The following is a 16225-nucleotide window of genomic DNA, read 5'->3' on the forward strand; positions in this document are numbered from 1 at the left end:
TGAGCCTGCGCTCTAGAGCTCACGAGCCACAACTACTGAAGGCTGCGCTCTGCAACAAGAGAAGCCACAGCAATGAGAAGCCTGCGCACCGCAACGAAGAGTAGCCCCCGCTCACTGCAACTAGAGAAAGCCCGTGTGCAGCAACAAAGACCCAATGCTGCCCAAAGTAAATAAATAAAATAAATAAAGAAAGAAAGAAATGAAGACAGCCTAAGAGACCTCTGGGACACCATTAAACACAACAACATTCGCATTATAGGGGTCCCAGAAGGAGAAGAGAGAGTGAAAGGACCTGAGAAAATATTTGAAGAGATTATAGTCAAAAACTTCCCTAATATGGGAAAGGAAATAGCCACCCAAGTTGAGGAAGCGCAGAGTCCCAGGCAGGATAAACCCAAGGAGAAACATGCTGAGACTCATAGTAATCAAACTGACAAAAATTAAAGACAGAAAAATTATTGCAAGCAACAAGGGAAAAACGACAAATAACATACAAGGGAACTTGCATAAGGTTAACAGCTGATTTCTCAGCAGAAACTCTACAAACCCGAAGGGAGTGGCACAATATATTTAAAATGATGAAAGGGAAGAACCTACAACCAAGATTACTCTACCCAGCAAGGATCTCATTCAGATTTGATGGAGAAATCAAAAGCTTTACAGACAAGCAAAAGCTAAGAGAATTCAGCACCACCAAACCAGCTCTACAACAAATGCTAAAGGAACTTCTCTAAGTGGGAAACACAAGAGAAGAAAAGGGCCTACAAAAACAAACCCATAACAATTAAGAAAATGGTAATAGGGACATACATATCGATAATTACCTTAAACGTGACTGGATTAAATGCTCCAACCAAAAGACACAGGCTCCCTGAATGGATACAAAAACAAGACCCATATATATACTGTCTACAAGAGGCCCACTTCAGACCTAGGGACACATACAGTCTGAAAGGGAGGGGATGGAAAAAGATATTCCATGCAAATGGAAATCAAAAGAAAGCTGGAGTAGCAATACTCATATCAGATAAAATAGACTTTAAAATAAAGAATGTTACAAGAGACAAGGAAGGACACTACATAATGATCAAGGGATCAATCCAAGAAGAAGATATAACAATTATAAATTTACATGCACCCAACATAGGAGCACCTCAATACATAAGGCAACTACTAACAGCTATAAAAGAGGCAATCGACAGTAACACAATAATAGTGGGGGACTTTAACATCTCACTTACACCAATGGACAGATCATCCAGACAGAAAAGTAATAAGGAAACACAAGCTTTAATGACACAATAGACCAGATAGATTTAATTGATATTTATAGGACATTCCATCCAAAAACAGCAGATTACACTTTCTTCTCAAGTGCGCTTGGAACATTCTCCAGGATAGATCACATCTTGGGTCACAGATCAAGCCTCGGTAAATTTAAGAAAATTGAAATCATATCGAGCATCTTTTCTGACCACAACACTATGAGATTGCAGGATACAAAATTAATGCACAGAAATCTCTTGCATTCCTATACACTAATGATGAAAAATCTGAAAGAGAAATTAGGAAACACTCCCATTTACCACTGCAACAAAAAGAATAAAATATCTAGGAATAAACCTACCTAGAGAGACAAAAGACCTCTATACAGAAAATTATAGACACTGATGAAAGCAATTAAAGATGATACAAACAGATGGAGAGATATACCATGTTCTTGGATTGGAAGATTCAATACTGTGAAAATGACTATACTACCCAAAGCAATCCACAGATTCAATACAATCCCTATCAAATTACCACTGGCATTTTTTACAGAACTAGAACAAAAAATCTTAAAATCTGTATGGAGACACAAAATACCCTGAATAGCCAAAGCAGTCTTGAGGAAAAAAACATGGAGCTGGAGGAATCAGACTCCCTGACTTCAGACTGTACTACAGAGGTACAGTAATCAAGACAATATGGTACTGGCACAAAAACAGAAATATAGATCAATGGAACAGGATAGAAAGCCCAGAGATAAACCCACGCACCTATGGTCAACTAATCTATGACAAAGGAGGCGAGGATATACAATGGGGAAAAGACAGTCTCTTCAATAAGTGGTGCTGGGAAAACTGGACAGCTACATGTAAAAGAATGAAATTAGGTCTCCCCTGGTGGCGCAGTGGTTGAGAGTCTGCCTGCTGATGCAGGGGTCACGGGTTCATGCCCCAGTCTGGGAAGATCCCACATGCCGCGGAGCGGCTGGGCCCGTGAGCCATGGCCACTGAGCCTGCGCGTCCGGAGCCTGTGCCCCGCAACGGGAGAGGCCACAACAGTGAGAGGCCCGTGTACCGCAAAAAAAAAAAAAAAAAAAAAAAAGGAATGAAATTAGAACACTCCCTAACACCATACACAAAAATAAACTCAAAATGGATTAGAGACCTAAATGTAAGACCAGACACTGTAAAACTCTTAGAGGAAAACATAGGAAGAACACTCTTTGACATCAAGATATCACAGCAAGATATTTTTGATCCACCTCCTAGAGTAATGGAAATAAAACCAAAAATAAACAAATGGGACCTAATGAAACTTAAAAGCTTTTGCCAAGCAAAGGAAACTACAAACAAGATGAAAAGACAACCCTCAGAATAGGAGAAGATATTTGCAAACGAATCAACAGACAAAGGATTAATCTCTAAAATATATAAACAGCTCATGCAGCTCAATATTAAAAAAACAAACAACCCAATCCAAAAATGGGCAGAAGGCCTAAATAGACATTTCTCCACAGAAGAGATATAGATGGCCAAGAAGCACATGAAAAGCTGCTCAACATCACTAATTATTAGAGAAATGCAAATCAAAACTACAATGAGGCATCACCTCACACCAGTTAGAATGGGCATCATCAGAAAATCTATAAACAACAAATGCTGGAGAGGGTGTGGAGGAAAGGGAACCCTCTTGCACTGCTGGTGGGAATATAAATTGATACAGCCACTATGGAGAACAGTATGGAGGTTCCTTAAAAAACTAAAAATAGAATTACCATATGACCCAGTAATCCCACTACTGGGCATATACCCAGAGAAAACCATAATTCAAAAAGACACATGCAGGGACTTCCCTGGTGGCTCAGTGGTTAAGAATCTGCCTGCCAATGCAGGGGACACGGGTTCAATCCCTGGTCCAGGAAGATCCCACATGCCGCAGAGCAACTAAGCCCCTGCAGCACAACTACTGAGTCTGAGCTCTAGAGCCCACAAGCCACAACTACTGAGCCCACGTGCCACAACTACTGAAGCCCATGCGCCTAGAGCCCATGCTCCGCAACAAGAGAAGCCACCCTAATGAGAAGCCTGTGCACTGCAACGAAGAGTAGCCCCCCGCTCGCCGCAACTAGAGAAAGCCCGCATGCAGCAAGGAGGACCCAACGCAGCCCAAAAGTAAATAAATAAATTAATTAATTAAAAAAAAAAGACACATGCACCCCAGTGTTCACTGCAGCACTATTTACAATAGCCAGGTCATGGAAGCAACCTAAATGCCCATCGACAAATGAATGGATAAAGAAGATGTGGTACATATATACAATGGAATATTACTCAGCCATAAAAGGGAACGAAATTGGGTCATTTGTAGCGACCTGGATGGATCTAGAGACTGTCATACAGAGTGAAGTAACTCAGAAAGAGAAAAACAATTATCGTATATTAACTCATATATGTGGAACCTAGAAAAATGGTACAGATGAACCAGTTTGCAGGGCAGAAATAGAGACACAGATGTAGAGAACAAATGTATGGACACCAAGGGGGGAACGTGGTGGGGGTGTGGTGGTGGGATGAATTGGGAGATTGGGATTAACATACATTCACTAATATGTATAAACTAACTAATAAGAACGTGCTGTATAAAAAAATAAAATTCAAAAAAAAAAGTTCTATTATATGCATATCCCATAGCTTTTGCGTCCATTCCTCTATTGATGGTATTTGGAGTAGCTATAGGTCTTTCACTTTTACAGAATGTTCTGCAGTGTACAATCTGATATCATTATATAATTGTATGAGTAGTTCTGAAGATAGATCCTTTAGAGGAGTTGCTGAGGCTAAGGATGTGAGCATTTTGCGTCTTGACAGGTGCCTCCAAATTGCCCTCTGAAAGGTTGTACCTATTTACAAGCCTATCGGCAGTATGTGAAAGCCTCCCCCCCATTCTCTCCCCAACACTGGTTTTTAACCAATCTAATTTTTGTGATCTAAAAGATGAAATTTTGTATCTTAAATATTAATTAGCATTTCCCCGATCACTTTAGGAATTGATCATCTTTTCATTAGCCTTTAATAATTTTTTTCTCTTCTTCAAATCAACTTCCTATCACATGGTTTTTGTTTTTTTGTTTTTTGTTTTTTTTGCGGTACACGGGCCTCTCACTGTTGTGGCCACTCCCGTTGTGGAGCACAGGCTCCAGACGCGCAGGCTCAGCGGCCATGGCTCACGGGCCCAGCCGCTCCGCGGCACGTGGGATCTTCCCGGACCAGGGCACGAACCAGTGTCCCCTGCATCAGCAGGCGGACTCTCAACCACTGCGCCACCAGGGAAGCCCACATGTTGTTTTTAACTCTTAAAAAAGTATACCGAAAAGTGGACAGGTCGTACATATACCACTTGATGGATTCTTATAAAGTGAAAACACCAGGTAACACCAGGTGACAAGAAAGCACGTGCCCCCAATCACTCCTCCCCAGAGGTAACCACTCTTCTGAATCCAACTCCATGGACTAGTGTTGCCTGTTTTAAACATTGTATAAGTGCAATCAGACAGTTTCTGTTATTTGTGCCTCACTTCTTTTATGCAGCCTGATATTGTGAGATTTTGGTTTGTGGCTTGTAATGGTGGTTTTTTCCATTTTCGTTGCTGTGTAGAATTCCGCTGTATTCATAGACCACACATTATTTATCCATTCCACTATTGATGGACATTTAGGTTGTCCCATTGTCTCCTGGTTTTTGCTGTTACAAATAACATCAAACAATTTTCCAAAGCAATTGTATCAATTTACATCAACAACGTGTGTGATTTCGAGTTGCTCCACCTGCTTGCCACTGCTCATCCTCTCAGGTTGAATTTTTAAAATTAATTTGAGACCATTTTGAGATGGGAGAGGGAAGAAGGCAAGGTCATAGGGAGACTTGAGTTAAGATATTTCAACACTGTACCTATCTGGGAGTTTTCTGCAAGTCATTGCTACTTCAAGAGCTTCCTTTAAGTCTGACTCACAACTTAGAAGTGGGTGACCTGGCTTGGGTTTGACAGCCTGGATAGCTCTTGCCCTAACCTCCAGCAATATCCAAAGGATTAAAATCAGGAAGGTGCCTTAACCTCCAATAACACCCAAAGGAATAAAATCAGAAAGGCAGCTCTCAGGTAGCTTGCAGAGAGAGATACATCATTACCAAAACCTTCTAGGTGAAGAAAGTACGCAATTAGATAAAGCAACAGCTTATGTAAAATTGGAACATACAAATCCATTTGAGGGAGCAGATGTACTATGTGCTTTTCTTGAATTACTCAAGCCGGGTGTCACTATTTACCAAGGGTAAAGCGTGAAATTGAAGCCAAGAGACACTGTAATGAATCTATTCTCTTGTTTTTATGGGCATGGGAAATTCTGCTTCGCCTCTGTGTGGTGTGGTTAACAGACTTGGGATCGGGCAGAGCTTGGCTGGTAGCTGCCTGGCTCACGTCTTCCCGCAGTTTCGAAGCTCAGCTCGGTGTGCACCGCCCTCCAGATTTCTCTTTTCCGCGCCAGTGACGGTGTCTTTCATTCTCCTCGCAGGGACGAAGCTGAAATGGAATATTTGAAGATAGCTCAGGACCTGGAGATGTACGGTGTGAACTACTTTACAATCCGGGTGTGTAGAAGCCTCTGCGAGTTCCCCGTGTGTGGGTGGAGACTGAATGAGGGCAGTCTGTTAAAATGGGTCCCTCCCCATCCCAGGGCGGTAGACACTTCAACAGTTCAGTGGTGAACAGGGGAAGAGGAAGGGGAGGGTCTAAGAGCCTCATTTTCTATACTGGGACTTAAATTAGATCCTAGGTAATTAAGTATCAGTGGAGCCGGGGAGGGCCTGGTCCTGTCTGGGCAGAAACCTGTCTGAATGCTCTGGTGTAACATTTGATTATCTCTGGCTCTGTGAGATCCGGGTCCACAGGGAACACCTGTAAATACTTTCTTCCCCCAGGACACAAGGAGAGTAAAGCTGCTTTTACAGATTACTGATTTGTTTGGGTGGGGACTCTCCCTGGCAGGCTAATTGATTTTCTATGCAGACCATTAATAGTCCACTGTCCTCTGGGAACCCGCTGCTCCTGCACCGGAGAAGCGTTTGTTTTCAGCCCCTGTCCGGCCTTTCAAGCATCCTTCTCCTGAGGCTCTGCTGCTGGACGCAGCTCCTCCCAAAGGAGTTCATGCGATTTGCTCAAGTATTTCATTGCTGGTTCCAAACTGTAGATGAGTAGACAGTAAAACAGCATTATAGTTAAGGCTTGCTTTCCTTTTCAGGGTTTCCATAAATTTTGTATTAAATTTAGGTAAATTGAAACACATTTAAAATATCCTAGGGATAACTTTCTACTTTGTTTTCTAAATACGTATTTTTAATGGATCATTTGTATGAAATAAGGCACACTGACAAATTATGTCATTTTTGTATAGTATACAAATGCCTAAAAGATTTTCCCTAATAACGCCGAAGGTTGTTTTCTAAAGTTTTATTAATTTGTATTTGCTAATTGTTTGGTTTCTTTAAGGTCAGACTCATTTGACACATTTCTGTGGTTTTGTCCATATGACTCCTCTTGCCCCACCACCTACATTCTAGAAAACTAGTGTTTTATAACCCTTCAAAAACAGCTTCTTATGAGGGAATATTTCTACAGCAGTCAGACTAAATTATACTATTTTGTGCGTGTGTGTCTTGTATTGCGTGATAGACGAGGCTAATGGATATTTTAGTGTCTTTGTGTTAAAGTTCCTGAAATTTCACCATCACCTAAGGAAGACGTGTGCTTAAAACAATTTAAAAGGGGCTGCTTGAGTCCCCACTTCTCTGTTTATTCTCTAGAACAGTTGGAGCCTCATGATAGGAGGCAGAGGGTGCGATCCATTTTTTTAAAAAACTTAAGCTAGAAACATAATGAAACGTCCTGTTTTCCAAAACATACTGTAGATTTTTAAAGCACAAAGCCTCGCTTGTGTTAACGCAGTGGTTTTAAGAGCCCTGCAGACGAGCAGATGACTCTCCCTCCTGGTTTGGTGATCACATCTGACTTCAGGTGTTAGCTGGAGTAAAAGATTTATCTCAGAGTGCTCACTCCTCCTCCTGACGCCTGCTGTTAGCCTTGTACTTCTCATCACAGTCCCGGCACCTTCTCAGTTTGCAGACCCTTTTTCCTGGCCTGGAGTCTTGGGTCCGTTTCCTTGTTGTCAGCAAGGGGTCAAGTGTGGGGAGATTCCCCCCACTGCCGTACGGGGACCGGACTGCAGCACAGGGGGATGGGCCTGCAGCCCGAAGAGGTGGCCTCCAGGTGCACACTGGTCAGTGACATGGGCGCCCAGGGCGCTTGCCCTATGGGTGCCCTGGCTGGTGGCCGGAGTGCCATCAGAGGTACAGCCTGCGTACAGTCTATCAATTAAATTTTTACACAACTTTATTGGGGTACAATTTATATATAATTCATTTTGATATATTTTTCCGATATTTTGTAGTAAAAAATTTCCAACATGCTGGAAAGTTGGAAGACTTTTACAGTGCATACCTATGTATACCCACAGCCTGGATTCTACAGTTAACACTTTATACTTGCTTTATCACATTGAAACAACATTTTAATGTAAAATAAGGCCATCTGATCCCAGCACTTAGAGTTTTCTTTCTGGTAGTACAATAACCTTTTCTTTTAACATAAGAGGTGTTTAATCCTACAAGTTTTTATTCTACATCTATGATAAGCCAGTTATTTAATTAGCGGTAACAATGTTTCGATTACCTCTACTTTAGCCATCGAGCCAGTGACAGGAGCCCTCAGTGATCCTTCTGTGGGACACATGAGTCACAAGAACAGTATCATTTTGCCTCCACCTGTCCCAGTTCAGGAAGCTGGAGGCCCCCTGGGTTCTAAGACAACAGTGACTTCTGTCGGGACCTGTTGAAACTTGTCACATGTAACGGTCTATGCCAGGTTCTTTGGGAAGTTGAATAAAATCTTGAGCCTCAGCTGGAGCTGACGGTGGCTGTTCTTTGTCAAATCTACAGAATAAAAAGGGCACAGAGCTGCTGCTCGGAGTGGATGCTTTGGGGCTTCACATTTATGACCCTGAGAACAGGCTGACCCCCAAGATCTCCTTCCCGTGGAACGAAATCCGAAACATCTCGTACAGCGACAAGGAGGTAGGACCTGTCTGCACTGTAGATGCCCTGGCAGCCCAGCAGGTTTTTCCCCATCTCTCCTCCTTCTGGAGCGGCCCCAGGCAGACCGCTCCCTGTTAACAGCAAGATCCTTTAATTCCCAGGCTTTGGGTTTTTGCTTGTTGATCTTTATAGTATTTACAGAACAGTACTGGCATCCTATTTTCAAACAGCATCACTAAACCCCTCTGCTGACTAATGAGAGGCTGGGAAGCTCAACTGTCAGGACTAAACCCCGGAGAACAGTAAACAAACCAGAAAGTAACCCTTTCTTATTACTTGGCTTTCTATTTCTGGTGAGAATTCTCTTTTTTTTTTTAAACAAATTTATTTAATTTATTTTTATTTTTGGCCATGTGGGTCTTAGTTGCTGTGCGCGGGCTTTCTCTAGTTGCGGCAAGAGGGGGCTACTGTTCGTTGTGGTGCACAGGCTTCTCATTGTGGTGGCTTCTCCTGTTGCGGAGCACGGGCTCTAGGCGCGCGGGCTTCAGTAGTTGTGGCACGTGGGCTCAGTAGTTGTGGCTTGCTGACTCCAGAGCGCAGGGTCAGTAGCTGTGGCACACGGGCTTAGTTGCTCTGCAGCATGTGGGATCTTCCCAGACCAGGGATCAAACCCATGTACCCTGCATTGGCAGGTGGATTCTTAACAACTGCACCACCAGGGAAGCCCCTCTCTTTGTATTTTAAATGCAGTGTAAATTAAACCCTCTCTCTGTGTCCAGTGCTTGATTCATGCGATACAGAGATATGTATATATATACACACACACACACACACACCTCTCCATAACATGTATATGAATGTATATGTATTATATATATAAATATTGTATACATAATATATACATATCAGCAGTGATATAAAGGATATCAGGCCAACTTGCTTACAATAATTCAAGAAAAATTAAGTTTGAATAACTCAAATGAGCACTCTAACTTAGAATTCAAATATTACTATATAGGATTGTGACTTTTCCCTAATGCTGTAATCCTATATTCATTCATTCTTTGTTAATTTTTTAAATTAATGTTTAATTGGAGTATAGTTGCTTTACAATGTTGTGTTAGTTTCTGCTGTACAGCAAAGTGAATCAGTTACACATATACATATATCCACTCTTTTTTAGATTCTTTTCCCATATAGGTCATTACAGAGTATTGAGTAGAGTTCCCTGTGCTATACAGTAGGTTCTTATTAGTTATCTATTTTATATATAGTAGTGTGTATATGTCAGTCCCAGTCTCCCAATTTATCCCCTCCCCCACCCTTTCCCCTTTGGTAACCACATTCATTGTTAATTTTAAGGGAGTTTTTGAGCATCTTCTTTGTGTTAGGTTTTGTGGGAGAAACAAAGATGTAGAGAATGCAGTCTCAGCCCTCAGGGAAGTTATAGTCAAATAGTGACTCAACTGCCGTGATACATAACCTCAGTGTGAGCAGCTGGTGACAGAGGTGGTGATGATATGGTGCTTTTCCACCTGCCAGAAGCTTTGCCCTGGCTCTGATTCAGTCTTTACAAGAACACTGCTGTGAGAATAGGGCTGTGTTCTGGTTGCTCTGTGTCACCTCAGGAAGCGGAGATGCAGAGGGATCAGGTGACCTGTGTGTGTCTGGTGAGAGGAATAGCAGAAGCCACATCCCCCGAGTTTCCAGAGAAGCACAGAGGACAGGCCCTGAGACTCTGCACCGGGCTGAGGAAGGCAGGCCTGGGCGTGGAGTGAGTAACAGAGACGGCCCACATGGCTGCCTGCAGAGCCTCCACCCCATGCAGGTTTCCTGCTTTCTCTTTCCTCGTGTAGCAACTCGAGGAAAGGAGCACCAGGCCCCCGGTTGCCAGTATGTGGTTGAGATCCACTCGGCCATACTTGATGAGACAAATTGAGCTTCTTAATTCAAAACATTTTGGCTTCTCAGATTTTTGTAAGTAGCCCAGGAGATGAGCATTTAGGTATTTCTTTTTTAAAGCACTTAAACTGAAAGTTCTACGTGACTTAAAGCAGTAGGTGTGCTGGTAGTTTTTCACCTCTAATTTCATAAAGTCTATTTACTGCACATCCACAACTTCGCGTGCTAAAGGCTCCCAAAACACTCATCCTTCACGGAAGCCAAGGAGTGAAGTCTCCCCTAGTGCGATGGCTCGACACAGTAAACTAATATTCCCTCTCCCGGGGCAAGGCGCCCCCGAGTTCTATCACGTCAGTAACTCGCACAGTGCAAGGGCCCCAAGCTGACTTGACATGATGAGAAGTAATCTTGGTCGTTATATACAACAACTATGCTGTCATAACAGAAGTGCTGGTTTATTTTAAGTGAGCCATTGATTCTGTGTGCACGCCCTGGCGTGGCACAGAGCCTGTGGTTTCCCCACTCCTTGAGGTTTCCCACTGACAGCTCTGGGCTTTGATAGCAAGGCCACAAATAAGCTCACGAAATTCATAAATGGCAGCCTACACAAGAGCAATACTGCTTCTAAGTTCACTTGACCAAAAGCGAAAGAAAGGACCATTTTTCTGTCCTCTGTGTGCTAACCCCTTGTTGGACAATATAGCATGTGAAAGAAATGCCCAAGAATAGATCTTCCTAAACGACTTAATCTGCTTAGCAAGTCTTTCTTGGGAGTGGATATTCATGTTTAAAGTGCATCTTTGTCTATGACATAAATCACAGCAAGATCCTTTTTGACCCATCTCCTAGAGAAATGGAAATAAAAACAAAAATAAACAAATGGGACCTAATGAAACATAAAAGCTTTTGCACAGCAAAGGAAAACATAAGATGAAAAGGCAACCCTCGGAATGGGAGAAAATATTTGCAAATGAAGCAACTGACAAAGGATTAATCTCCAAAATTTACAAGCAGCTCAATATCAAAAAAACAAACAACCCAATCCAAAAATGGGCAGAGGACCTAAATTGACATTTCTCCAAAGAAGATATACAGATTGCCAACAAACACATGAAAGGATGCTCAACATCACTAATCATTAGAGAAATGCAAATGAAAACTACAATGAGGCATCACCTCACACCAGTTAGAATGGCCATCATCAAAAAATCTGCAAACAATAAATGCTGGAGAGGGTGTGGAGAAAAGGGAACCCACTTGCACTGTTGGTGGGAATGTAAATTGATACAGCCACTATGGAGAACAGTATGGAGGTTCCTTCAAAAACTAAAAATAGAACTACCATACGACCCAGCAATCCCACTACTGGGCATATACCCTGAGAAAACCATAATTCAAAAAGAGTCATATGCCACAATGTTCATTGCAGCTCTATTTACAATAGCGAGGACATGGAAGCAACTGAAGTGTCCATCGACAGATGAATGGATAAAGAAGATGTGGCACATATATACAATGGAATATTACTCAGCCATAAAAAGAAACGAAATTGAGTTATTTGTAGTGTGGTGGATGGACCTAGAGTCTGTCATACAGAGTGAAATAAGTCAGAAAGAGAAAAACAAATACTGTATGCTAACACATATATATGGAATCTAAAAAAGAAAAAAAAAAAGTTCTGAAGAGCCTAGGGGCAGGACAGGAATAAAGACGCAGACGTAAAGAATGGACTTGAGGACACGGGGAGGGGGAAGGGTAAGCTGGGACGAAGTGAGAGAGTGGCATGGACATATATACACTACCAAATGTAAAATAGATAGCTAGTGGGAAGCAGCCGCATAGCACAGGGAGATCAGCTCTGTGCTTTGTGACCACCTAGAGGGGTGGGAGGGAGACGCAAGAGGAAGGAGATATGGAGATATATGTATACGTATAGCTGATTCACTTTGTTATAAAGCAGAAACTAACACACCATTGTAAAGCAATTATACTCCAATAAAGATGTTAAAAATAAAAAAAAATAAAATAAATAAAGTGCATCTTTGAAATCTAGGATCTGCCCAGTCTCATCAGGAATGAGTGAGAACAACAGTTGCCATTTTTTCTTTATATTCGACCCTGCCTGGTAGTCTGGCCCTGGGTTCTCCTACTAAGCTACCCACCCTCCCACCCGCCCATCCATAGCATTCCTCTTTCTCTCTCCTTTGATTTTTTTAGTATTTTCCTTTTCTACTACAGTCCATTCTTTGTCACTCTTTAACCGTATTCTTTCTATTAACAGCTTTCATCAAACCATCCCCATGTTTGGAAATCTGGGGTGACGCCCTGTATGCAGTCGCATCAAATCTAAGCCCTTCTGACTGCCCATCCCCAGCCCACCTCACCAGCCCCCACTCCTGCCTTCCTCCCAGTCTAAACCCATGGTTTTATCTTAGTCATCAAAGAGTTAATAATGACACACACACACACACACACACACACACACACACACACTAACACTGCTCATTTCCCCATCTCTGCCTTATTTCTATTGCTTGCCCTGTCCAGAATGCCCCTCCATCCTACCTTTTAGCTTCTCTGTCATATTCTTTGTCTAAGACCAGCTTATGTCCATCCTACCCTGAGGATTTGTGATTTGTGCCACCCAATGAGGCACTAACACGTGATGTAATCTCTTGAGTATTTGACTCTTGTTGGTCTAGTTCCAGCCAGGTGGTGAGCCTCCTGTAGGCAGGGCTGCCTCTGCGGCGGCCCTCCCAGTGTTGGCCTCAAAGTTGGGCCCGTCAAGGGTTTGTATTTCAGATTTCCAAGCCTAAGATGGTGCCGAGAACCCAGCTTCCAGGATCCTGAACTTCCTGGGCACCATGAAGCCAGGACAAGGCATGGCCCCGTGCTGGATCTTTGCCAGGGGGTTTGCTGCTTTTGTGGAATTTCCCAGTTGGTGGCAATGTTCTAGGCTATCAGACTGAAACTGTTTTCTGCTTTTTCCTTTCAGTTTACTATTAAGCCATTGGATAAGAAAATTGATGTCTTCAAATTTAACTCCTCAAAGCTTCGTGTTAATAAGCTGGTAAGTTGAGATCCTGGTTTTTGTTACAGACTGTAGTTTTTCTGTGAAACTGAAAGCCGTTTTTGAACCAGTATCAGAGTGACATGTTGTGAGGTGTAGAATGATAACTCACTTGGTACGTGCTTCTCTGATCAGCCTTGAAAGATTTCTCTTTAGCTTAACCTAAAGAGTCAAACCTACATTTTGTGAGGAGGAATTTCTAAAAGTTATTTTTATTGAAGTACTTCACATATATGAAAGGATATGTATAATGTATACATGGGGTATAAAGAACAACAGGAATAAACAGCTACCTACCCACCACCAAGCTTTAAGAAATAGCACACTCCCAACACTGTGGAACCGCCCTTGCATTAGCACCCTGCTGCCCCCCTCTCCTCAAGGGTGACCACCATTCTCAGCTGTGTGCTTAATATCCCCCTGCTTTTCATCAGAACTTTAGTTCGTACACGGCAAGTTATGTATGTTTTTGAAATTTATATATATGCTATCAACTGTGTTCTTCTGTCACATGCCTTTTTTACACATTATGTTTTGAGATTTATCTGTGTTGATGCTCAAAGATATGGTCCTTTCATTTCACTGCTGTATAGTATTCCATTATATATTCTGTTAAAAAAAATATATATATATATATATATTTTTTTCTCCGTTCTCCTGTTAATGGACAATTAAGTGCTTTCTGCATCTTGTGTCTGCCCGCTGGTGTGCATGGGCAATCGCTTCCCTGGAGTCTAGAGAGTGTCTTCACATAGCCCTGCATGTGGTATATGTCCAAATTCAAGGTTATGTCACGTTGTTTTCCAAAGAAGGTGAATTAATGTACAGATCCAACAGCCCTGGGTGAGACTTTGCCTTATATCCTATATCCTCAGCAATTGTGTTATTAGCCTTTAAAAATTTTTGCCAATCTTGTGCATTTAAAATGGTATCTCAGTGTCATATTAATTTGCATCTTTATATTTACTAACGAGGTTGAATATCTTTTTGTATATTTATTGGCCAGTCTCATTGTCTCTTTTGTCAAACTTGTTTCTTGTCGTTTGGCTGTTTTTCTTTTGGGTTGTTTGTTTTCTTTATTGGTCATCTCTTCTCCCAGTTTGTGTCTTATTTTTCCTCTTTTTTTGTATGTCTTAGCAAATTTTAATGTGGATAAATGCATACATCTTTTCCTTAACTATTTGTGCTTTTTGTGTCTTGCTTGACATCTTTCCTTATCCTGTGACCATCAAGATATTCTTCTATGATCTCTTCTAAGAATTTCCAGGGCTTGATCATTGCACTTAAGGCATTAATTCCTCTGGAGTTGAGTTTTGTTTGTTTGTTTTTTTGTTTGTTTGTTTGTTTGCGGTATGCGGGCCTCTCACTGCTGTGGCCTCTCCCGCTGCGGAGCACAGGCTCCGGACGCACAGACCCAGCGGCCATGGCTCACGGGCCCAGCCGCTCCACGGCATGTGGGATCTTCCCAGACCGGGGCACGAACCCGTCTCCCCTGCATCGGCAGGCGGACTCTCAACCACTGCTCCACCAGGGAAGCCCTGGAGTCGAGTTTTGCATGTGGTGGAGGTGGGGGAATCCAACTTACTTTTTTCCCACAAATGACCTGTCGTCCCAGCCCTGCCTGTTGAACAAGCTTTCCCGTCATCTTCCCTGGTCTGCAGACCCACGCCCTGACTCCACAGAGTGAGGGGCATCAGAAGACAAGCTAAATGGCGCCCCTTCCTCTCTTCACTGTGATTGTCTCCAGAGCTGAGGCCTGGAGGCCACAGGGAGGATGGTGTTTCCCTCCATACCTTCTCTCAGGTTCCCCACAAGAGCCCTTGGACCAAGATGCTGTAGCTGCTGTGCTGTCTCAGTGGAGTCAACGTGTGGGTATAACATTTCTCCTGCTTTCATCGCACAGATTCTCCAGCTTTGTATCGGGAACCATGACCTGTTTATGAGGAGGAGGAAGGCCGATTCTTTGGAAGTTCAGCAGATGAAAGCTCAGGCCAGGGAGGAGAAGGCCAGAAAGCAGGTGAGCAGGTGAACTGCCATTGTCTCCTGGTGGTGGATTCGGCCAGGAGGTAAGGAGTGGTCTGGGCTCATAGGAGTCCTTTGAGCACGGATCTGCCTACTCTTATTTTATTCCTGTTGGGTCTTTTTGGCTGATGAATAACTGATGGTGGGACGTCAGCTCTGGAAATGAGGAATAAACTCTAACAGCATAACTCAAAGACACATCCCTAGTTATTTCTCCAGTGAATTGAGTGAAGTGTGATTAATGCACGTTGTGGGCAGAGATAGCCAAGCCCACATGTATCCACCCACCTATCCACCCATCCATCCATCCATCCATCCATCGTCCATGCAGCTAAGCTTTCATTCTTTCTGCCTGCCTGTCTCCTGTGCCCAGACTTCTCCTTTTCTAATTAGATGGTGATGGAATGCAGGGCGGCATCTCTGCGCCCACTGCTGGAATTAGACTCCAGCCGCACTTCCCCATTGCAGGTCAGCCCAGGCGGCACATCGCCCACAGCGAGAGGTGGCAGGAGCACGTTATCAGCAGCCTGGACGATCTGCATCATTGTTTCCTACTCTTAGACCTTTTTGACTCACCGCAATCCACAGAGCTAATCTGAGCCCTGCTGCTGAGAATATCAATCATGGCTTTGGATGAACTACTAGACAGAGTAGCAGCAGCTGCAATCGGCTGCCCTTAGGACTTGCAGGCTTGGAGGGGTAATAATTAGTCTGTGTGCAGCTCTCTAATTTGGGTCCTCCGACGAAGCTGGCTCCCGGCCCTGAGATTTAGAATGAAATGCCCAGTTTGATCCATTGTGCTCTCGGCTCCGTCTCTGT

General features: G+C 43.1%; 1 protein-coding gene across 9 annotated transcripts in view; it reads left to right on the plus strand.

Moving 5' to 3' along the window:
• NF2 (NF2, moesin-ezrin-radixin like (MERLIN) tumor suppressor) overlaps positions 1-16225 on the plus strand; it is a gene marked incomplete at both ends in the record, with an annotated part of 77191 nt that overhangs the window by 42452 nt on the left and 18514 nt on the right. For 6 of the 9 annotated variants that reach the window (XM_079717422.1, XM_079717426.1, XM_079717423.1 and 3 more), the window contains 4 exons: positions 5838-5913; positions 8317-8451; positions 13310-13384; positions 15288-15401. The exons of 1 other annotated variant lie outside the window; for it this stretch is intronic. In XM_079717422.1, the coding sequence (XP_079573548.1) occupies positions 5838-5913; positions 8317-8451; positions 13310-13384; positions 15288-15401 (400 nt within the window). The remainder of the gene's footprint in view (positions 1-5837; positions 5914-8316; positions 8452-13309; positions 13385-15287; positions 15402-16225) is intronic. 2 more of the 9 variants (XM_079717425.1, XM_079717427.1) reach the window with 1 other exon arrangement.

Source organism: Hyperoodon ampullatus (assembly GCF_949752795.1).
Source record: "Hyperoodon ampullatus genome assembly, chromosome: 13".
NCBI classification, from domain to species: Eukaryota; Metazoa; Chordata; class Mammalia; order Artiodactyla; family Ziphiidae; genus Hyperoodon; species Hyperoodon ampullatus.